The sequence below is a fragment of the Mesoplodon densirostris genome, chromosome 15 (genome assembly GCF_025265405.1).
Source record: "Mesoplodon densirostris isolate mMesDen1 chromosome 15, mMesDen1 primary haplotype, whole genome shotgun sequence".
Lineage (NCBI taxonomy): Eukaryota > Metazoa > Chordata > Mammalia > Artiodactyla > Ziphiidae > Mesoplodon > Mesoplodon densirostris.
This window is the reverse complement of record NC_082675.1, coordinates 62,899,791-62,923,356: the sequence shown is the minus strand read 5'-3', so window position 1 is coordinate 62,923,356 and position 23,566 is coordinate 62,899,791. Positions and strand designations below refer to the sequence as shown.

At 52.3% G+C, this 23,566-nt stretch overlaps 2 protein-coding genes across 2 annotated transcripts in view; one reads left to right on the top strand and one right to left on the bottom strand.

Annotated features, from left to right (window-relative positions):
- EPG5 (ectopic P-granules 5 autophagy tethering factor) overlaps positions 1–7,056 on the top strand; it is a 126,635-nt gene extending 119,579 nt beyond the window's left edge. Inside the window, exon 44 of the mRNA XM_060118603.1 lies at positions 2,178–7,056. Coding sequence (XP_059974586.1) covers positions 2,178–2,360 — 183 coding nt within the window. The 3' untranslated portion in view covers positions 2,361–7,056. The remainder of the gene's footprint in view (positions 1–2,177) is intronic.
- Positions 7,057–12,700: 5,644 nt separating this feature from the next.
- On the bottom strand, positions 12,701–21,946 carry SIGLEC15 (sialic acid binding Ig like lectin 15). The gene is made up of 8 exons (XM_060118367.1): positions 21,878–21,946; positions 21,519–21,765; positions 19,657–19,735; positions 18,027–18,100; positions 17,248–17,631; positions 15,817–16,197; positions 14,644–14,674; positions 12,701–12,782 (listed from the first exon to the last, which is right to left on the bottom strand). The coding sequence occupies exons 1-8, from the start codon at positions 21,944–21,946 to the stop codon at positions 12,701–12,703; spliced, it is 1,347 nt and encodes a 448-aa protein (XP_059974350.1).
- Between the last annotated feature and the right edge of the window lie 1,620 nt (positions 21,947–23,566).

Genomic DNA, 23,566 nt, shown 5'->3' with positions numbered 1-23,566 from the left:
GTGTGCTGACCCGTCACAAGCTGGGGCTGGGGACAGGCACAGAAGATGAGACTACAGTTGAGACCAATAGAGGTTAGCTAGGCTTTAACTTGGAGCCAAGGCGGTGGTTCTGTTTTGTGAGTCTGTGGGTTGACCAGTGTTGGCTGACATGGACAAAATGGTAGCTGTGAAAAATAGTCTGTTCTAAAAACATGGAAGGCTACATGGCAGTGGTCCCCCATTCCCGTAACTATTTTCACCCATAAACAGGCTGGCCAGGTACAAAGGTATATAATATAAAATGATGGCTGGCATTCTTGAGTGCTTACTGCATGCCAGGCACTGTTATAAGTTTTAACTCACTTGACGTTAACGAGTTAAAATTTTAACTCTTCTAATTCTCATAACAACCCTATACAATACGAACTTTTATTATCCTGGTTTTGTGGATGAGGAAATGGAGACAGAAGGAGACTAAGTAATTTGTCCCAAATCACACAGCCCCTGAGGGCCGGGGCTGGGATTCACTGGGCCTGTCCGGGTCCAGTGTCACGCTCTTGTTGCTCTGCAGTACCGTCTCTGTACACGGTAAATGCTTAGATCCCTGAGCTCTTGTCTTTTGCGGCATTGTCATGTCTAAGCCAGCCGTGTACAGTGTGATATCTTGGTATTAAGAGCAAAGGTGAAGCGAAAAAATCAGCAGGTTCTTCACAGGCATCTTGGTTTTTACAGTACCCGATACTTGTCACCGGCTGATTAGACAACCACCATTTGCATCCCTAATGCCATCTAAGAGCCGTCACAAGTGGGCAGATGAGTGTTCCAGGGGGCGGTTGTGAAGTCAGTGCCCTGCATTTCAGGCTGCATTTGAGAAGTCTGCTCTCCTGTGCCCACCAGCACCTGGAGCATAGCTTTGCTTTAGCTGCGGCCGGCAGGTCGCCCAGGCCTTGCCAGCCTTTGCCGGCCTTCCTTTAGACTTAAGTGATGACATACTTGTCATCAGGGTTTTCAGACTGGAAAGAAGTCAACTTTGTATAAAATGATTATTCTTAGGCAAACTGTCAAAGTAGACTGTTCTTTTTACAAAAGAAAGGGGAGAGAAAGAGAGAGACATATGGACGCTATGGTTAGTGGGAGTGCCTGTTCCCACTGATTCTTGTTCTTAGATAGACTCCGTTCATACAGCAGTTAGCTTGGTACCAAAATCCCTTCCATTGTTGATTTTCAACCCCAAAACTTCTGTCTTAAACCACTTGGTAATTTATTTCTAAGCTGCCTGTTCATTTACTATCCTCAAAAAATCTTCTCCCTCCTTGTTTACCAAGCAAATTCCATCTTTTAGTCTCTATCCTCTAGTGCAGTGGTCCCCATAAATGAGAGAGGCAGGAGAGTGGCACTTCACAGTTCACACTCAGAATGTTCGGGGTGGGTGAGCTCGTATAGCTGAAAAATAAAACTCCCTACCCCCCAAGAACCGTTGTTCTGATTTTTTGTTTGTTTTCTCTAAATACAGTCTTTTTCTCTTCTCTTCTCCCAGTATGAAGGGAGGAAAAATTAAAATTATGGAAGTAAAGAATGTTTTTCTTTCTTTATTCCCGAAGAGAAGCATGGGAATAAGTCAATTCTGTTGGGCAGAAGCCAGAGGAACTTGATCTGTCCGTTGTGTTTGTTGGCTGATAGAACAACCTTATCCTTCACCCTCAGCAGCACTTAACCACTGGCTTCTTCTGAATTTCATCTAGTTACACGGTTTAGTACGACATTACTTTGTAATCTGAGAACAAACCCAACAGCAAATTAAAGCTGATGCCCGTGGTTTCCGGTTGAGTCTCCAGGAAGAGCGGCAGTAGATGATCTGGCGGGGAGGGCTGCAGTGCTGGCACCGGGGCGAGGAGGACAAAGCAGGAGGACAGCCTGGCTCAGCAGTGGCACTCTGGGGGAGGGGTTGGGAAACAGCACAGGCCAGGCAGAGGGAAGGCTGGATGTGGAAGGCGGCAGACGCCAGAGAAACTTGGGTTGCCGGCCTCCTTCTGCTTGTGGTTGATCAGTGCCTGCCTTTGAGACATCTAGTTCCAGTTCTGTAGGCTTCCCCGGAGGCTCACAGTTGCACCAGATGACGTCGGCAGGTGTGCTACGCCTGCGGGAATCATGTTATACGCATCCAAGTGGTTAACCCTCTTGTCTTCCATGTCTTTTAGGCTCTAAATGCTCTTGAATCCTTGACAGCAAGTAAGCAGTACCTTGAATACCAGGATCAGATATTGCAAGCCGCACAATTTATAAAGCGTCCTGGCCATTGCCTCCAAGATGGGAAAAGCTTCCTGGCTCTTCTTGTGAACTGTCTCTATCCAGAAGTGCATTATTTGGACAACATACGATAGTAACACTGAGGCTCTTGATAAACCTGTTGCTTTTTATGTTTACATTTAACTTTGCTGTTGCACAAATAACTTTGCTCAATTTCACTTCAGTTTGGCCAATGAATTAGTTGACTGAGATGCAAGTTGGTGGGCACTAGATAATTGTTGTGCATGTGCACATGTGTATGTGTGTGTTTCCTTAGCTCTTTTTTTTTTTTTTTACATCTTTATTGTCCTTAGCTCTTAAAATGTTCCAGGGACTTTGTAATTTTTATGTTCATCCAACAAGAGAACTTACGAAGTTCTCCTTGGGTAGAGAGCCACTCTCAGTTGCCGAATATCCAGTCATCTCATGAGACCCCGGGTGGGGTGCTTTCGTATGTCTCCACTTCTGTCTTCTCCTGTTTCATTTAAATGTCAAGACTCCTGTGCCAGATATAACTACTTTGGGAATCGTGTTGAACCCTCACTTTTGAATCCCAGTTGTGTTCCTTCAAAGTAAAAAAGCTTTGAAAATTTCTGCATTTCTCAAATGTGGGGAAATATACCAGCTTAAATTATTATGTTTTCCTCTTAGAAGGGAGATAAGAATGCTGAATCAAAGTGAGTCGTTGTCTAAAATGTGACCACTTGATCCTGATTATAGTGGACAGCAGAGATGGTGACAAGTCCATTTCCATCCAGCCATGTGTCCTCATAGAGAAGGAGCCATTTGTCTACATTGGGGGTGCGTGCTGGCGGTCTGTGGGGAGCATGTCGTGCACAGATGTGTTTTGTTTGATCACCACGGCTGAGAGTGTAGACAGGGCTTCATCTCTCCAGTGCACTGTAGACGTACATTCCCTTTGGTCATACCCCAGCCCGCTCCTTCATTCATGTCTTATTTGGCCCCTGTAGACATGTAAATTTGCAGCTCTTTCCAGACAGCAAGTTTGATATCTGAAGGTCCTGCTGTTGAGAGAGACAGAGACAGAGAACTTGACTCTCTGTTTCCTGCTTGTTTTATCACTCCGGATTTAGACTCAAATGAAGCTAGCAAACCTGCTGAAACACTGGTCGGTGGAAACTGGGTCAGGTCAGGAGACTTAACTGAAATTTGGTTTTTTTTAAATTGTCACGTGCCTTCTGTTGTTAACAGTTTGTTCTTTACCAAAGCCTGTCTGCAATGTTGCCGTGTTTTGCTGCCATCTGCTTGCTCTTGTCATATCCCCCCCACGCCCCGGAATTCGCACCTTGACTTCTGTCATCATATTCATAATTCTGTTGGCTCAAAATTGATTTGTTTGTCCAGCTGGCATAACGTGTCTTTTGCTTGCAGGTTATCTATAGCCCGAGGCTATTTACCTAAAAATGTCTTGGTCACTGAGAGCTTTTAGCAGGGGGATTGGGGTATAAATTAACCGAGTGATAATCTCTTTCCAAATATCGTTTTGGGGTGCTTCCCCCAACATTTGGAAGTGTGTAGGAGCTGTTCTTTATTTTGAATCTTTTTAGTTGGACTGAACAGTTCTGCCCCATGGAAATGCTCTGGTAGAGATCATCCCTGTTAGCCTCCAAGTTCTGTAGGCCACTAAGTGTCCATCTCCGAGGGACGCATCTCAGAGCTTTCCTTGTTACACGTTTTAGAAGCTGTGGACAGTTCCATGGCTGATTTGGCAACAAAGATTTTATGACAGGAAATATTCTGTGTGCTGTTTTCTTTGAGGAGGATATAATTATTGGTATCCTAACATGAAATTTTTGAGTGACAGTACATACATTTAAAGAAAATTATGTTTAATCTTAATGTTTGAAGGTTTATAATATTTATAATGTATTTGCTCTGTAAAAATTATAAAAAATAAATCAATCTTTGGTTGTAGCTGGTAAGAATCCGATTTTTAGGGATATCACACTATCCTGTAAAGTATTTCAGTTGTTAAAGTTGATGCAGATTTTTTTATGCCTGATGTCATCTGTTTTTTTTGACACTGTAACTTGATCATTAGAGATGGTCAGTAAAAGTACTTCCTCTCACGCTTAACAGTGGAAGGTTTACTCACCACATAGGTTCCTATGAGAGGCTCTGGGCTAAGAAATTGCTTTAACGACACTAAGATAGTTCAGAAGGTGGCAATGTTGCTGTAGCCTCCTGGGAAAGAATAGACCGGTCTGCCCACTGGCTTTCAGGAATAATGAGCTTTGTTGGCAAAATAGTCACCTCCAGAGAGCGCAGGGCCTGTTTCAGAGACAGTTACCAGGGCTGCATGTTGATACCTGGGTCAGTAAGACCAAGGCACCTATGTGCTGGAGCGGCGTTGAAGGTGCCCTAGTGCAGACTTTCCCCATACGTGGCCAGCAGTGGCTTCCGGTTCATAGGGGGATGCAGAGCAGCTTCCTGGGCTTGATGAAAAGCACCTCTTCTCTTCTCCACTCTCCTTTCTGCAGTTCACACAGGATGGGCCAGAGAGGCACCCTTGACCCCCTGATCTCCTGGCTCCCGTTGCTAACTCTGCAGAACGCTGCAGGCACAGATCCCAGGGAGGGAGGTCCTGCTGATGTGTCTGCTCAGCCTAATGGGGCCAGGGCCCACCCTCCATGTTCCTGAAGCTCCTGGCACGAGTCGCTGGTGGTTTCACGATCAGCCTGTTGGCACAGTCACGTCTGCCTCCTCGAGGTTGACTGAGTCTCTCAGTTCTTCGAGGTGGGGGAAGCTGGGTCCAGAAAATGAAGACCCCTGAGCAGCCCACCCTCTCTTTAACCAAGTGCCAACCCCCTTCCTCCCAGTCAGTGTATCCACGTTGTGCAAGTGAGAGTGTCCATGCCCTTTCTTCCTTTCGAGTGAAGGTGAGACAGTTTTCTATTGGATTTTTAAAACTTAATTAATTAATTAATTTTTGGCTGCATTGGGTCTTCGTTGCCACGCACGGTCTTTCTCTAGTTGTGGCAAGTTGGGGGCTACTCTTTGTTGCGGTGCATGGCCTTCTCATTGCGGAGGCTTCTCGTTGCGGAGCACAGGCTCAGTAGTTGCGGCACACGGTCTCTAGAGCGCAGGCTCAGTAGTTGTGGCTCACAGGCTTAGTTGCTCCGCAGCATGTGGGATCTTCCTGGGCCAGGGCTTGAACCCGTGTCCCCGGCATTGGCAGGTGGATTCTTAACCACTGCGCCACCAGGGAAGTCTCTCTATTGGATTTTTAAACCTGAAATGAATAATTTCTGGAGCACGAAGCAGATGTTATAGAATCATGACTTTTGAAGTCAGTAGAGGCATTAAAGCTCATCTGGTCCCATCTCCCACTCAGCAGGGATCCCAGCCCTGATCCTCCAGCCTCTCCTCTGCCCTTTCCTGTGGCCACTAGTCCCGCCCCTCATGGACAAGCCCAAGTGGCCATTGGTGAGCTTGGTTGTCGTTCTGCTTTATACTGGGCTAAAACTGGCTTCCTGGTGACACTGGTCATGGTTCTGCTGGAGCTGTTCTCCTGCCCCCTCCTGACAGACCTTCAGACCTTTGGAAATTTTCATACCTCATCACACCTCTGACCCTGCCCGTCCGCCCAGCCCTCAGCCTTCATCAAACGAAATGCCTAGTGCTTTTAGTTAGTCCTTTGCCCCCATGATGTCTGCCAGGGCTGCCCTTTGGGAAAAGTGCCCAAATTAGCCCACGTTATTAGAAAAGGGCCATGCCCAGAAATAGTAGGGTCAGGACTTGGGTAAAACAAACGAGGTACCCAGGGCACACTTGTAAGGTAGCACTCACCTGCTGGCTCCGAGAGAGTGTGCCTCCTTAGGTTATGTGCCCTCAGCCTGGCCTCTGCTTTGGGAATTAGCCACACTAGTGTGGGTCACGCAGCAAAGCTTGCTCCCCTGGACATGTGGGCAGCATCAGCTCTCAGCAGCTGTGCCCTCTGGTTGGCACATTCAATCAGTGGTGAGTCAAGCTCCAGAGCTCGGTTTGTCATCAGAGCTCAGTTTATCATCAAAGGCACTTTGCACTTATCCTTCAAAACTGTCTGCTCTGCATTTTGGACCAACTTCACTCCTTCTTCTGAGCTAGTAAAATTTTATTTTGAGCTGAAAAATTTTCTGCTTAGTTAACTTTGTCTTATTAAGCAAAGTGGAGAGTATAATGCTGCAAATAAGCACGATGCTTAAAAAAAAAAAAAGTTCCCTCCTGTCATCTTCCATTTGCATCTGGGTTGTGCTGGGTAAAGTTCTTGGCATCCAGCCAAGAACTTGCCTGCACAAATACTGACCTTGTCCTGGTCTGTGATGATCCTGGTCTGTGGTGACTCTCTCACATTATAGAGGCATCGTGTCCTATAGAAGCGGTAGTTGAAGTTTCCTTCAGTCTAGATAGGTTCCTGACTTCTGATGACAATAACTTGAAAAAAAAACTACTGACCCTATTTTGGGGTAATGAAACCACTAAGGAATGTTGTTCATTATAACTTTATTTTTTAATGTACTGATGTAATATCTCCTGAGCACTGAGGTTTAGGATTTATTTTTCTTTCAATGGCTTAAATCACTCAAGTGGCAGCAAATACTTCTTAAATGTGTTCAACTCTTTTTTCCTACCCACATGCCTAGTGTGGCCTTTAAAAACCACAAGTTATTTTGGTCATTAAATGTGCAATATTCACTTCTTATTCATTGTTGGCATTTTACTTGTTTGTACAAAGGATGAGTTTCTATATAGTGATGAGACACAGGAAGAAATGAGAATTGGTTAAGTAAAATTCTGCAAATAAACGAGATTCAAATTTAATTTACGTGTGGTAGACATCTCATTTTTGGCAAGTTGGTTGGCAGGTCTTTTCATTCAAAAATCACAAAAAGAAAAATGTGAAATTAGAAAGCTTGTAATGGGTAGAATCTATATTCTGTGACATTTCATCACAATGGGTGAGGCCTCTAGTTTCAAAGAGAACTTAAAACTTGGGGGTTTAAGAATTGGCATAGACGGGGACCACCTGGTGACCCCAGAGAGTTCAGGAGAGCCCTGAGGTCTGTAATGTGCTTGTGACCCTAGTAGGAGAAGGTACATGAAGCTGCACAAAGGCTTCCACTGCCTGAGTTCCTGGGTGGGGGCAGGGCACCTCTGGGAGGGCAGCCAAGCTGCCAGGGAGGTCAGTGCAACCTGAGCTTGGTCACAGTCTGCTCCAGAAATCACTTCATGTTGGAATGCTAGGGAATTCTTCCTTAGTGTTCATTTCCATTACATTAAGACACATCTTGAATGGGCCAACGTATGGTGAGAGGGCCCGCACATTTGATTCGGGATTACATCAGTTTGGGATTTCCCTGGAACAGCGCTCTGTGTGTCTCCTCAGCCCTTGCGCCCTTGTCTGGGTTTGGCTTCCTTCTCCAGACAGAATCACAGGATTTTGGAAAGTGGCTTAGAGGCAAGTTGTCCCACCTCCTACTAGTGTAGGAATCAGGTTACCTGTCTCTAGACAGGTGGGCTTCCTTGCTGGGAAACGCCCAAAGAAATGCAGCTCCAAAGTGGTCCATGTCACCATGGGGCAAATGAGAATCCTTCACCCAAGGAGAGGGAGCCAAGATCTTCCTCCAAAACCTGCTTCTCTTCTGAAGACAGCCCTCTTCCCTCTTGGTCTTCCTTTGCTAGCCTAAACCCTTTTAGGAGACAGACCCACATTCCCCGTCTGTTGGTCAGAGGGGCCAACCCGGCCTCTCTCCTGGACACCATATTTTAATAATGGCCTAAATTTGTGGCTTGGACCAGACTTACCTTGGACTCTCTCAGCCTGCTCTAGTTGACCTGCTCCCTGACACATCCTCCTTAACCTTTCTTAAGACCCCTCTCTCTACCTTCCCTCCCTTCACTTCCTCTTCCTCCCCCCTTCCCCTTCCCCCCCCCCCATCTCTCTGCTCCTCCACCTGAGGTCACAGCCAGCAGCCTCTGGTGGAGGTGTGGAGGTGAGTTGTCCCCACAGGGGCTCTCCGGGGAAATCTTTAGCCCTGCGGCCCCTCTGAGTTCACTGGCATGTGGGACTTGGGGACAGAGAAGGTCTGGGGGCCCAAACCCTAGAAAACCAGAGAGTTCCAATCCCAAAGAATTCTGTATCTGTGTATTGGCAGACCGTGTTTTCTCCCTTTAGCTCATAAACTATGACAAAGAGGAAGGAGCACAGGAGAGGAGGAAAGACATGTGAGAACCTGGGAAGGAAAAGGAGGCATGCGTGTGGAAGGAGCTGGCACCAGAGCTGTTCTGTCACAAGCACGTGTGACCCTGGCCAGGTCACTTTCCTCCCTGAGACTTTTACCTCATTTTAAAATGAGGCTAATTGCAGCCTTGCCTGTCTCCTGGGTTTTTAGTGAGAACTACCTGGGATCATGGAAGGGAAGGAACTTTGACGATCACAGGGGCCCTCAGAAAATGAGGGGTATTGTTGTGGAGGGCATGGAACTGGACTAAGTGCCAGGCTGGAGGTGCGACAAAGCTCAGGACCCCGACTCATGGTCTGTAAGGTCCCTGGCCGGAAGGCCCTGTGGCTGGCTGAGCCCTGGCTTCACCTGGCTCTGTCATCCAGTCTGGTGAGGGGGCATATGTATATATGTAAAAACTCAGCCCCACTCAGTGTCATTTCTGTCCCAAGGCAGGCCTACCTTCATGGTATATTATCTCGTGGACGGTCCTCATGGAGCTACATCTCAATTTAAAATTGAGGACATGAGCTCCTTGAGGGCAGGGAAGGTGTGCTGGGCTCTTGGTGGACCTGGGCAGTAGTGGCCCTCCCTCCCGCTGCTTACCTCCAGGAGCAGCCTGCTGGGCGGCTGGGAACAGAGGGAAGCTGCAGGGTGTCAGAAGCCCCTCTCACCATCCACAGAGCACCCTGCCCTGCACCACACGGCCAAGTCCTGTCTCCACAACACCAAACCTCCTAGGTCACTTCTCAGGCCCGGGACACTGTGCTGACCGAGCCTGCTGCCTGTGGCTTGGTCCTTGCTTGCCACCGATGGCATCTGGGTGCTCTGAGAGGGGAGGGTTGGGAAGGACTCCCGGGCTCTGGGGTGAGCCCAGGGGGTCTGATGATGGTCAAGTGCAGTCCCCTCACCACCTTCCCCTTCTCCCCCTAGCAGTTGCTTTATCCGGAGGCTGAGCAGGAGGCTGCCTGGGCTGTGAGCAAATTGGTAGAGGAACTGTGCCTGTTCCTCCTGAACTGTACCTCCCCACGATCCACCTCTGTGTCCGAAACCTTGCAGCAGAGAGGAATGCTGCTGCTCCAGCCCGCAGGAAGCCCTATTCCAGAGTGCAAACACCACAGGAAGGACCACCGGGTTGGCAGCCAGCACCCTTACAAGTCAGGCTGACTCAGAGGGAGTCTCCAACCTATCTTGCCTAAAAATCACCTGGAGTCGACTGGACCCTGGTTGGAAACAACAAGCTAAAAAAGGACAATTGGGGAAATAGGAATGTGGGCTGTACGATGATATTATTGAATAATTGTTAATTTTCTCAAATGTGATCATGGCCTTGAGGTTATGGAGGAAGAATGCTCTTGTCAGGAGACACAGCTGTGGTATTTAAGGGTAAAGTACTGTGATGTCTGCAGTTTACTCTCAATGGTTCAGCCAAACACACACACACATAAACATATACACACACTTGTGCATTAAGCTAATAGGGCAAAATGTTAGTAAGTGTTGAATGTAGGTGGTGGGTACCTGGGTGATCGTCTTGCGTTTTCAGCTGTGTGTGTGTATTTGAAAAATGCTCATAATACAAAGTTAGGGACAAAATCCCCTGGATAATTTGTCTAAAGACCCTGCCCTCAGAGCCTGTGATTCAGGTGGTCCAGGTGGTGCTGAGGATGGGGAGCTGAGCAAGCGTCCCAGGTGTTCCTGATACAGGTGATCCTTGCAACTCACCTGGGAAATGCTGCTCTGAGAGCCCAGGGTCCGAAGGTGGAAACCCCAGCCCCAGGGTGTCGTGGGTCTGGAGCAGACCAGTGGTCAGACAGTGAAAGCAGCCGTGCAGGCAGTGCAGGGTGCCCTGACTCCCTCCAGCTGCTCATCCCCGCTGGGGCCGAGCCCTCCACACCCAGGAGCCTCCATGCTGTGGCCTCGGCTCCAGCCACACCTGTCCCTACCCTGGTGCTCCAGCAACTTTCAACTGCTTAGACAGCACCCTGTGCCCCACCTCCCAGTCTTTGCTCAGAATGACCCTTCTGCTTAGAATGACTTTTTTTTCTTACCGCCCAACCTCCATTCTCCCCCATTTGTGTGGCCAGTGTGTACCACCTCCATGTCCCCTCCTCCAGGAAGCCTTCCGAAGACTGGGTCACTCACCCCTTTGTATGTGCTCCACAGCACCCCCAGCAGACTGATGCCCTCACGTGATTTCCCACTTACTAGTCTGTGTTGCTCACGAGCGTGAGAACCCCTGGAGAGTCCTCCTGTGGAGTTGTCAGGGCTGTTCCCCAATGCTCCGGCTTCCCTTCTTCCAGGTGCACTGAGGGTCACGCTGCCCAGCCCCTCCAGGAGAGTGGGGCATGTGGCTAGTTCTGGCCAGTGAACTATGATCCCAAGTGGAAGACCCTCTAGAGCTTTCTTTGTATCTCCAACCCAGCAATCCACATTAGAGAGGGTGGATCCCCGGGAGCCTGGGTCCCTGAGTAAGTACAATGCACACAGCTCTTTGCCGATCTGTGCCGGGCATGCAGCTAAGGAGAGAAGAAACCCTAATTGTTCTCGGCCACTGTGATTTGGCTTTGTTACTGCAGCACGACCTAGTCCAGCCTTATTCATTTCTATATCCCCAAACACCTGGCCCAACTGCTAGCACAAAATGATGCATAAGAAATAATTCCTATCACTTTTTCTTGGCTGTGGAACTGGCCTCAGAGACCAAGCGGATGGTATAAGACACATCACCCCTGACGATACAGGACTCTTAATGGAGGTGCCCAAAGTATCCCTGCACAAAGAGGTACAAATGCCAACTCCATTGACCTCTTAACAACTCAGACAGGCTCCTGGATGGATCCCAGGTTAACCATGAGCCGCCATCACCCCTTTGCTCTGGCTAAGGCTCCAGTGAGGAGACTTGTAACCCACCACCCTGTTTATTAACCTGTGAAGATCCTTCAGCCTTCATGCCATCTCCCCGGAAAGCATCAGAGAGGACCCCGTGCTCACAGCAGGTGGCTCCAATTACCACTGCAGCGTCTGGAAAAGTTCTGGAGGGAAGAAAGTCTGTTCCCATTGAAGGCCATTATCTCTGCGGCCCTTTTGCCAGCTCGCCTGGGTCCCAAGCATGCCTCCTCCCCCTCTCTCTGCCCCCAAAGCAGGAGCTAAAACAATCAAGTGTGAGGATGGAAGGCAGCACCCTGCAGTCAGCCTGGCAACACTCGGGCAAATGGGAAATGGCCAGTGCTTTTGGCCAGTGCACATCCAGGGAAGAGGCAGGTGGTAGAGAGGTCAGAGCTGCAGCTGCTTTATCCACGGCCACCCTGTGGCCCAGACTTGCCCTCACATCTCCCAGATTTTGGTCCTTAAGAACAGTGGATTCCACATGCTTTGAGATGATGGGTGTTTTGTTTCTTTTTCCCAGAGGTCCCAGCTGAAGGCAGTGCAGAGAGCCGATGGGGTAAGAGGAGGGCAGAGTGTGGGACAGTCACAGAGGAGACCCCAGGGGCCAGGGATACCGGGCTTCTCCTTGTTGCTGATTTGATGTTCCTGGGACCACAGGGTGGCACAGCCCAGACCCAGGCTTGCCCTCTGGAATCCTTACTCCCAGCGAGGCCGGTGTGGGTGCTATGCTTGTCCAAGTTTAGATGTCCCAAGGTCGCTCTGCAAGGAGGAGCCTGTAACACCGCTCACACCTGTAGACGGCTTTGTACTGCCCCAAGTCCCTTCACATCCACTACTTCCTCAGACCTTGACAGCCCGAAGCCAGGAGAGAAGACTGTTACTGTCGGTGTTCAACAGTGGACGAACAGAGGCCCAAAGAATTGAAAAAAGTGCCTTGGTCCACACAGCAAGTCGGTGACAGGATGGAGTCTGGGCCTGGAGACCCCTCTGACCAGGGTCCTGCCTGCTTTACTATGGTGTTCTAGGTAAGCAAAGGCAAGACGAGCTTTGCAGAAGTGTCACCTGGGCTCATGTGCGAGTGCGGGCACACACACACACATGCACATGCAAAATGCCGCCCCGTTGACAGAAATATCTCTGGGGCTTGGAGACAGAAGTCCACGTAGGAGACCTCTGAGCCTCTGTGAGTAGGGGCCTGACCTCAGGGCGCCGCCAGGCTAGGGCTGCCAAGGTGCCTGGGAGCCAGGAAGGGCCGTCCCAGCCAAGCCACGTGTTGGCCTTCATTCCTCATGGTGTCCAGGGGATGCCGGTGGCCAATGGGCTCCTTAAGGTGAACACACGGCTGCTGGTGGGCCCTGAGGACTCATCTGGCTCAAATTTTCATAATTGGACTCCTGAGCTTGGGGCCTGTGGACAGGAGAAAGTCGGCTGACCACCCAAACAGGAGGGGTCTCTGACCGCCCAAACCACAGTCCAGGAAGCGGGGGAAGGAGGGACGAGAGGGGATTCGGGGGCCTGCATCCAACAAGGCCTGGAGACTAACCGAAGCTTGCAGGCAGGGCAGCGGCAGACCTTGCAGACCAGGGAGGGGACCACCTGGATGACAGCATCCCAGGGTCTGTCTTCTCAAAGGGATCCCATCTGTGGCTTCAAAAACCATCTCTGGGGTCCTGACCTCCGGGCCGGGCCTCCTGCTAACCCTAACCGCTTTCCTGACTTCCGGGACATCCTCGTGGCCTCTCAAACATAAACAGTCCACAGAGCTCGTGTGATCCTCACCGCACACCACCCCCCCCATCTTCAGCTCAGTAGGTGGCACTCGGGGCGCCAGCTCCAGACCTGCTGGCCCCCTCCCTTGCTTGTGCTGCGCACTCTGGCCATCCCTGCCTCTGTCTGCCCCATCTCCCCACCCTCTCTAATGCCACCTTCAGCCAAGCAACCTAGCCAGCTGCAGCCTTGGTCAACAGCCCTCACAGGTCTCCTGGCCTCCACGCCTGTTCAGATGGGGCCACTCATCTGCTTAAACCATTCACTGACCTGCCATCGCACTCCGAATAAATCCCACAGCCTGCCTGTCCTCTGTGCCCTCTTCCTGGGTCACGCGTGAGCCTTTCTAGAGCCTTTTCCTCCTGGGTTGCCCCACCACCCCTGCCTGCCCATCGAGCACCTGCCTCAGGTCTCCTCAGTGTCCTCAGAGAGGACATCCTGGTCTAAAGCAGCCACAGCCCACTGGCACCTCCCTCTCCTGGGGCTTTACTCCATCGCCTTGTCCATTTTTTTTCCCCCACAGCTCTTATTTTACAATCTAAGATCTCTTGTTTATATGTTTATTGAAATTCTCCATGGTAAGGTGTGAGTTCTCTGAGGTGGAGGATTTTTGCTGTACTTTTAGCATCCCAAACAGTACCCAGTGCGTGGTAGGTACTCAACAGATATTTGAACAACCATCAGCTTTCTGATTAGGTGCCCTGGTGAGGCAGTAAGTTAGCAAAGAAGAGGGACTGTGCACAGGTATTTGAGAATGTGGGGATCACTGAGCGAGCAGCTGCAGAGAGGGGCCTGGGCTGGTAATGTGGCTCTTCCAGCCCCCAGGCACAGGTGGGAACAGAGCTATGGGAGTGCCCGGGCTTGTCTAAAGGGTCCTAGAGAAGGCTGTCATCCCCCGCCTGCCTCCCCCAAGCATCTCGGACAAGGTCTTGGAACTGGATGCTTTCTTCTTCTACACAGGCCTTCACTTGGACAGACACCAAGAGGGGGCAAGGTCAATGCTTCCTAGCTGAGTCTGTGAGCCCTCAGAGCCTCTAATGACGTTTTGCTTGCAAAGCCTTCAGCAGGGTGTCTGGGAGAATGATTGCCTAATGGTGGCTTTTGTGTGGATCTGTTCTAGAATGCTGGGTACTATGAGAGGAAACACAGCCTCCAGGGATCACAGCGAGGTGCAGAGATAAGGCAGACCCAGAAAAACGACCCTTCAGCACCACGGACACCAGGCAGCTGGTCCGGAAGATAGGCCAGTGTGAGGCCCACAGTCAGTGCTGGGAACGTGGTGGGGAGCAGGTCAGCGTGGCCCGGTCTGGCTGCCAGGCTTGGTGGACTGAAGTAGGGGGGGAAGGCTGCAGGGAGGGCCTGGACCCTGATCAGGGCTGGGACCCCAGCCCCAGCCCTTTGCCCATTCTTCCTTCTCAGGCTGCCCTCCATGAGAAGCCTGCTCCCCTTGGCCAGGGGGGGACTACAGTGGGGCAGGGTGGGGGTGGGCGAGCTTACTTACCGTGGTGAGGCGTCCTGGATGACTGGGTAATCTGTGTGAGGGACAGAGAGAGAGGAGGCATGAATCTCCATGGTAGCCTCTGGGCTACAAGCCCCGCTGTCCAGCCCGCCCCACTGTGGAGAGTGGGCTGGAGGGAACAGCTAGCCAGCAGGATGCGAAGAAGTGACCTGAAAGATGATGAGTCACTGGGGAGGACAGGGAGTGAGGAGTGGACTTAGCAGGAAGACCTGCTTCCCTGAGGCCCCTGAAGCCCAGAATGCTTGGTGGGTTTGAAGATGCTGCCGGAAAGCCAGTGTGGCCCCAGCAGAGATGGTAGCCAGAGCAGCTGCGACACATTTTGGATTTCATTCCGGGAGAGTTTGAGGCTGGTGCTACTGACCTGGGTGGTCTGGGAGGCTCTGGGAAGCCTCCTCTCTGGGGCACAGAGCACGTTTCCCATCCAGCTGAGTGACAGTAGGGAGGAGTGACAGCAGCTTTCTGAAGACGGCCGGCTAGTCCGAGCTTCCACTCTTTTACACGTGCCGTTCCGTCTGCTAGGAGTACTATTAGCTCCTTGTTTTCCTAGCTCACACCTGCTTAGAGCTTTTGATTTAGCCTCCCCTTACTTGTGTAAAGCCTTCCCTCCCGGCCCCCGTCTCGATGCCCCATCAGAGAGAGGCCCACACTCTCTGGGCTTCCGTAGTACGTGGGCTGGCAGCACTTCTCTCTGCAGACTGCAGTTATCTGCTTACTCCTCAGCACACAGTCATCAGGGAACCACGTCGTATTCATCTCTGTATTCCTAGCACCTATGCAGCACATAGTAGCTGCTCAGGATGCTTGTTGTGACCGAATGAAATGGTGCCATTTGGGAAAGCCTGTGTGCGGTCGGAACCCTTCCGGATGAGTCATTTATGGGGTGCTGGTAAAGAGGTGGGCTCAGAGCTATATCGTCTGGGTCTATATCTCTGTGACTCTAGGCTAGAGGCAAGTTCCCTAACCTCTCTGGCCTCAGCTTCCTGATTGTAAAATGGGCTCACGCTGGTTCCCACCTCCTGGGCTTGATGCAGGGAGAGGAAAGTGAGATGATGCACAGGTGCATAAGTGATGTTTTGCTTGTGTCATGCCAGGTGGTCAGCCTGGAGGAGAGCCCCGGCCGCCCCTCGCACCCATCCTGGCCTGGGGCACACCCACCTAGGCGGTGGCGGGCGGCGGCGACGGCGGCCAGAACGCCGAGCAGCAGCAGCACCTTGACGCCAAGCGCACCGAGCAGGAGGGCGATTGCTGAGGCCCCGGAGGCGCCGTGGAAACGGAACAAGTAGACACTGGCTTCGGCGCGGCCCAGGCTGTTGGAGGCCGCGCACGTGTAGCGGCCGTCGTGGGCCAGCGCGGGCAGCTCGGCGGTCACCTGGTGGCCGTGATCTTGACCTGGGCTCGGCACGGCGGCCGAGCCGTTGCCCAGGGCCGGGCCGAACCAGGCGAGGGAGGGCGGCGGCTCCCCTTCAGCCGTGCAGAGCGCATGGAAGGTGTGCGCCGGGCCGGGCAGCACCGAGATGTTGACGATCCGCGGGGCGGCTGCGGGCGACGGCCGAGGAGGAGCGGAATGAAGAGACGTGCGGTCAGAGCAGCGGCAGGCAAAGGGAAAGGCAAGGGCAAGGGGCAGCCCTCCCCGTCCCCTTGGCCCAGAGGGTTGGAGAAGGTGGGGGGTGATACGGAGAGGAAGGAAGAGGCGCTGGGGCGCCACGATGCCAGGGTCCCAGTACCCGTGTGACCTTAGGCAAGTTATTCCGCCGCTCTGTGCCTTAGTTTCTTCACGTGTAAAATGGGGATCACTTACATTACAGGGCTGTTGAGAAGATTTGACAAGTGGGGTGCCTGGGCAAGTGCTCTCTAAACGTCGTTACTATTGCGGTAGCACACGACTGGGGGCAGTCTGCTGGAGTGATTTCAAGGGCACCTCTCACTCTCAGACAGCCTCACCAGGACCTAGACTTGAGACGATTCACTGAATCGGTGGGACTGTGGGACTGGGGCGGACAAGGGCGAAGAAACTGAAATGCACTCAGAGAGGCGGCCCAGCCAGCCCAAGGGCACATGGGAGGTTCTTGGCAGCGGTCAAACTCAACCCAGAATGCCTGGGTCCCCTACAGGGGCGCTCCGGGATTTTTACAAAGCTCCTTAGGTCATTCCAATGCTCAGCCAGGGTTGAGAACCACGGCTCTAGGATCCTGGTTCCCACACCTTTATACCACAGGGTCTAGAGAAGTGCCGGGCACTTGGTGGGCTCCCTGTGCACCCCCTCTGTGCACACAGCCCACTGCAGTCCTTGCCATATTTAAGGTGACCGCTCCTCGTTTTTCTCCCCCCTAGTCTGAGAGCTGTTCGGTCATATTCACTGTCTACGAGCTTCATTACAATGTCCAACCCAGGCCGCCCCCAGCCCTTCCTGGGGCCATGATTCGGGGGTATTTTTAACAGCTTCCCGGGTGTCCCGTAGCCATCGCCAGGCGTGAGACCCCCTGCTCTAGAGAAAGGGGTGTGCCTGTTGTACCCCTTCCGATCCCAGCACAGAGCCCGCACCTAGGGAGCCCTCGGACGCGGCGGGGAGGCGGGCGGCGCGCTCACCGGTCACGCGGAGCCGGACGCCGTGGCGGCTCTCGTAGCGATCGTGGACTTCGCCGGCGAACTCGACGCGGCAGAAGTAGCGGCCGTCGTCGGCCGGCGTGAGGCGCTCGACGCGCAGCGACAGGTCGTTGCGGCGCGGGTTGCCGAGCAGCCGGAAGCGGCCGTGCAGGCTGAGCGCCGTCTGGCAGAGCTCGCTGCTCCGCGCCGCCGCGCACCGGAACACCTGCGGGCCCGTGTACGGCTCGCCCGCGCGCCAGATGGCCGTGAGCGGCCCGTCGTAGTGGCGGTGCGGGTGCGTGAAGGTGCAGGGCAGCACTGCCGCCTCGCCCGCCGCCGCACTCACCTCGGCCGGCACCTTCATGGACCAGCGCTGCGCCGTCGCACCTGCGGGGCGGGCGGGCGGGTGAGAGGCAGGCGGCGTGCGGCAACCCTGCCCGCGCCCTCGGGGGGCCTGGAAACCTCAGGACTCGGGAAGCGCCCTCCCTGCCCTCGGGGGTGGGGGGAGTCTGGAAACCCACCCCAGGACTCGAGAGGCATCTCTTGGGACTTTGACTCCCGTGACTTTGTAGGTGCCTGGACTCTCCCCCCCCCCATTTCCCTGGGACTATTTGCCTCACTCAGGGTGGTCCCACCTCACTTACAGGCCCAGTGACCCCAACCTCTTTCCCATCAAAACTTGCCCTGCTGCAGAAAAGCCCTGGGATCCTATGGTTACAGTACAGTCCCAAGACCACCCCCCCACCCCCGCCCCAGAAGGTGACAAAAATAAAGGCACTTACTGTGCAGCTCTGTGTTGAGCAAGTTCCTGGTGGTATCTCTTTTAGTTCTCACAAATGATCCTAGAGGTAAGCAGAGTTATTCCCGGGTTACATGTTATAAACCGAGGCACAGAGAGTTTGAGGCCTGAGGTCACACAGCTAGGATGAGGCAAAGCTGATGTTCAACCTCAGGACTGCCTGACCTCACCGTGGCACTCTAGTGCACTAGGGCATGGAAACTTGGGGCTTATCCAAGGAGAGCAGCACTCCCATTGACAGAGGGGAAACTGAGGCCTTGGGAGGCGGTGGTATGTTTTGAAGCTGGTGTGTTGAGTTGGTGGCTGAGATTCCTCTACAGTCAACCCAAGTGGGCTTCCCAAAAGGCCAGCGCCCAGACAGGGAGCTGAGGGAGGGGTGGACCATTATGCTGCCTCCTTGCTTTGCACAAGTGCCTCTGGGCTCAAGTTTCCTCACCTCCCGTGTCGTGAGCCTCTGAAGTATGGTTGAGCTGAGGTCTGGAAGCTGCACTCTGCCTGCAGCTTACGGAGGGCTAGAGAGTCACTGCCTGTCTTGTTGCAGGTGTGTGCTTCTTTGGGGGTGGGGTGAACGGGGTGGGTGGATGGGTGTCAGTGCTGGGAGGATCAGGTCAGGGGGCCTGGGAGCCTCCTCCAGAAGGGAGGGACAGGCTTAGCCTCTAGTGCCCAGGTACAGTTCAGGAAAGGGATCTTTACAGGGAATACTATACCAGCCCCTATATTTCCAAAGGGCTTTGCAATTTACCAGGTTCTTTCACATGCATCACATCACATGACTCCAAGTCCAGTGCTCTTGGCTCTGTGGGGTAGCCCCACTTGTCTCCTGGACAGGAATCTCCTCAGCCCACAGCTGGCAGACCATTCTCCAGGGAACCCATACCATCTATGAGTAATCTACAGGTCAAGGCATTCCTCCTGCTCAGAACCAAGTTTCCCACCCCTCACATGACGGCCCATCGCTCTCTGGAGCCTTCGCCTTCCTTCCCTGTGATGGCCCTCCCGGGATGCCGTCATGGCTATCCTGGACCCAGTGAGCCTTCCCTTCTCCGGCAGAGGTCTTAGTCCTTCACCTGCCCCTCTCCATCCTCACTGTCCGCTTGGTACCCTCCTTGCAGTGTAGTGTCCTGACCCCGGGGGCTCCAGGTGTGTGTTCCAGATGTGCTGGGCCAGGTAGAGTGGGGTATGAATCGGGTTGTGTGAGCTGTGCCTCATAGAAAACCTCACTTTGGGATCATGCCGAGCTTGCAATGAAATAAAACCACACAGTCTGCTTTTTTTTTCACACAGTCAGCTTCTAAGCCAAATCTCCTTTCTTCTGCACAAGTGGAAGTATGCTTTTGAACCCAAGCGGGGGACTTGACATCTTTCCCTAGTAAGAGCTCGTTTGTTCAGTTGTTAATAATCAAAGGGCCTAGTTCCAAATTTGAGAGACCCTTCCTGAAGGTTTTGCTCGTTCAGTCAGTACTTCTAGCTGCAGAAAGCATCTCCCAATCTTGAGGCTCAGCCCCTGCCTCAGTTTCCCTGCGTTCCCACCTTCTGTGACCTCAGCCTCCTCTGACCTTCTGCATTTTGCAGGCATCACAGAGCCAGGCATTGACTCCCCATGGATTGTTTACTGTTGTGCATTCATCAATTGGCCATCATTGATCGGACACATTCCCCACTCGAAGCCAGGCACTGGGATTAGAGCCAGGGCTACAAAGAGCAAGAGAATAATTTATCAGCCTGTTGGAGCTCACAGCTCAGAAAGGGTGACAGATCTGGGAACCCGTAGTTACACTAAAACCTGCCAGGTGCTCTAATGAGGGACATGAACAATGTTCCCTCTGTCTGAACATGGTTCCTGGCCCCTTTTACTCACCAGCTCCCTCCTAGTTGTCCCCGGGCCTCCGCTGAGTCATCCTACAGCGGGAGGCCTTCACTGAGCCCTAAGCCTGGGTCTGGCACCCCTTCCCCATGCCCCAGGGCTGGCAGAAGTGCTTCCTCTGTATGGGCATTGCCTGTTCAACTGTATGTCTCGTCCAGGCACCCAGAAACTCCGGGAGGGCAGGGAACATGTGTGGGCGTCATATTTGTGCAGCTGTTGCCCAGCACATGCCTGCCACATAGTAGTTGACGTTGAATTGAATTGCTGAGAGAGAGCAGAAGGGAGGGTGCCCGGGCTGGCAGGAAGGGTGGGTGGGCAGGGGTTGATTGAAAGTCCCATGAGAGAGGGGCTGCCGCCTCAGCAGAGCCTTGAGAAAGCAGTGGGATTTGCTAAGCCCTGAAGTAGGCTGAAGGCATTCTAGGCAAAGGGTAAAATGGAAGTACGGACACCAGCACAGAGGTTGCATGGCATGAGAGGATAAGGGTGTCAGAGTACACGGTGCTTTGGGGGCTCGTTGGGAGACATTGCTAATCTTATTCCATAAGCGATACAATCCATGGGGTGCTGTCATTAGCCCCCCTTTCGGAAAGGGGATCTGAGGCTCAGAGAGCCTGAGGGACTTGGCAACGTCATTTGGCCAACCAGGCAGAGCCAAGGCTTCCCCTCGGAGTGTAACTGAGCAGGACCCTAGGAGGTCTTCCCGGAACAGATCCCCACCCATGTCCTCCGCCTGCCTTTCGTCTGTAGAAAAACTGTAGTCAAAGAATCAATTTCATCAGAAAAGTGAGAAAATGCAGAAAGAAAGGAAAACAGTCAAGCAACACAAAATAATTATACTTTAGCCAGGAAACAAAGTCAAGGACCTCTAGTTCTTCCTCAAAGACCATAGATAATATTCTGAGCGAAGTCCTTTGAGCTGTTTTGCAGAGACTGAGACCGCCATCAGCTGGGAGAAGTTAACTGTATGCTGCCCGCAAGCACGGAGACCCCAGACCAGCTGGAAGGTTGATGATGCTGACTCCTGATGACCTCACCACCAACCAATCAGAAGAGTGTCCGTGACCTGACCACGCCCTGCTCCTTGAACACTGTAAGACTCCTCACTACCCCCTCCAGGGCGGGACACACGGTTTTGAGGGCATTAGCCCACTGTGGCCCCCTTTGCCTGGCAAAGCAATAATGCTATTTCTTTCTACTTCACCCAAAACTCTGTCTCCTAGAGCAGAGCCCCCCCGGGGAGGTTTAATCCAGCACCAGTGAACAGAGGCTGAATTTCGACAATAGGTGGGTCATGTTCTGACCTTGTCCCTGGACTCTGTGCTGCTCGAGGATGACAGCCTAGATTAGGAGCATCTGATGTGTGGTACAAATGACAGGTCAGGGCCCCTCCTCCCTGGCTGGGTGCTGCTCTGGGGGGAGAGAGGGCACACAGAGGCCCTTTCACCAAGTGTGACAGTCTTGGCTCCCATTAAGGGAAGATTTGTGTTTCCTGTTTGTCTGCTGCATGGTGTTCCAAGAGGCGGGCACCTGGACTCACTTTTACACAGAGGCCTTTGGTTGAGTTCACCCAGGGGACTTGAGGTGAAGGTGGGAAGTCTCAATAGGAATTACCCAGGGAGCAAATGCATTTGCTTTGGCAGGAATCCAAGCTCCCCAGCCTCCTGGGACATTTACTATTCCCTCTTGGAGCTCCTGCATGTCTCTTAGGACAGGGCAGGGACAGCCCCTGGAACTGGAACCACAGCTCCTTTTGACAGGGTCTCCACTCTTCCTGCTTCACGTCTATCAACCCCCGGGGGTCAACAGGAGGCCCACATTCTTCCCCTTGTCCGAAATCCCTCCTCTCAATGGTGGGCCACTGGGCACGGTGAAGCGCATTCCAGCTTTGGTGCGGCTGGACATGGGTGACATTCTCACTTGTATCAAACCCCCAGTCTGTGCCTGGCACTGTTCTAGGCTCATCCACTTACAGGGAGATCTTTGGGCGAGTTGCTTAATGTCCCAGGTCTCAGGCTCCTCTGCTGCAAAATGGGGTACATAGTACTTTCCTCATAGGATTGAGGATGGAATGAAGTCACACGTGAAGGTCACCCGGACGGTGCTGACACTCAGCAAATGCTCAGTGATGTTAGTTCCCTCCTTCACTAGCCGTGCAAAGAGAGTGGGACCAGGAGGGAGCATGGGGGTGGTGCTAACCAGTGGTGGGGAAGGAGAAGGGCTCTGGACGGACAACTCAAGGCGGTACAGGGTGAAGCGGGTGTTCAGGACACTGATGCCGGAAACTACACCATCTGTGGCTCCACTTGGCACCTTAGACCACATGTCATGCAATAGCGCAGGCCTTGCCCTTAGCTTACCTGAAAGCTAGTCATTGATTCATGTACTTATTCACTCAATAGATGTTTATTGAGGGTCTGTCTTGTGCTTGATACCATGCTGAGTGTTGGGGATACAGCTGTGGTGACAATCAGTGGCTGCCTCAGTGTGCTTACAGCCTGTCCATTGCTCAGCCATTGTTTGTTTTTCATTTATACATGATTCTAATGAGTTTGTTTAATTAGCTTCCCAGACTTGGGAAATACAGATTGAAAAGCTAGAAGGTGTCTTCAGTTTGTAGTCCATTGAAAGCAGCAAGGGATGATAATCAGCATTCAGTCAGGGAGGCAGTTTCAGTAAAAAATAATGTGACAATCAGGACAGAAATGATAAAAGTACAGCACAGAAGGGACCCTTTAGAGGAGGGGTAAGTGCAGAGGCCCTTGAAGCATCATGACACTGCAGCAGGCTAGTGAAACATCGCTCGCGGGGATGACCTGAGTCACCTTGGAAAGGTTTATTGCCATGAGAGATGTGCCCCTCGCATGGGGTCTCAGGCATCTGTCTGGGGTTGTAGCCCTGGCTAGACTGGCCCTGACTTTGTGACCATAGGTGAGTCCTCATAGCTCTCTGGCCTCAGTGGGCTCATCTGTCAAATGATGTCTTTAGATGCTTACTAAGGAGAATTTTTCTTATTTTTTATTTTATTTTTTTTGCAGTACGCGGGCCTCTCACTGTTGTGGCCTCTCCCGTTGCGGAGCACAGGCTCCAGATGCGCAGGCTCAGCGGCCATGGCTCACGGGCCCAGCCGCTCCGCAGCATGTTGGGATCTTCCCGGACTGGGGCACGAACCTGCGTCCCCTGCATCGGCAGATGGACTCTCAACCACTGCGCCACCGGGGAAACCCACTAAGGAGAATTTTAAATCTAAAAGTCTGTCCAAAAATGATATTTGGATAAAAATGACAAGGAAGTCTGGCAAGCATTTTAGAAATATGTCAATATAAAATTAACTGAAAGGCTTTTAGGTACTTAAAGTAAGCCATTAGCTGTTGAGAAAACCCAGCTACTCGGAAAGAGGCATCCACTCTTGATGGTCCTGTGCAGCCGTTTACTAAACTCTCCACATTGCTCGCTCCTGCCTCCCGTGGTGACGATGCGCATTGAGGGGGGGCTGGGGCTGCAGCACTGGGTACCAGCTTCCACGTAATCATAATCACGAGTCAACTGAGGGGTAGCTGACTCACCCTGGACCTATTATCCCAAAGCCCCTGTGCCAGGGGTGTCAGGGTGGGACGAGAACTCGGCAGTAGAAACATCTGCAGAACCTGGATGGGCAGAAG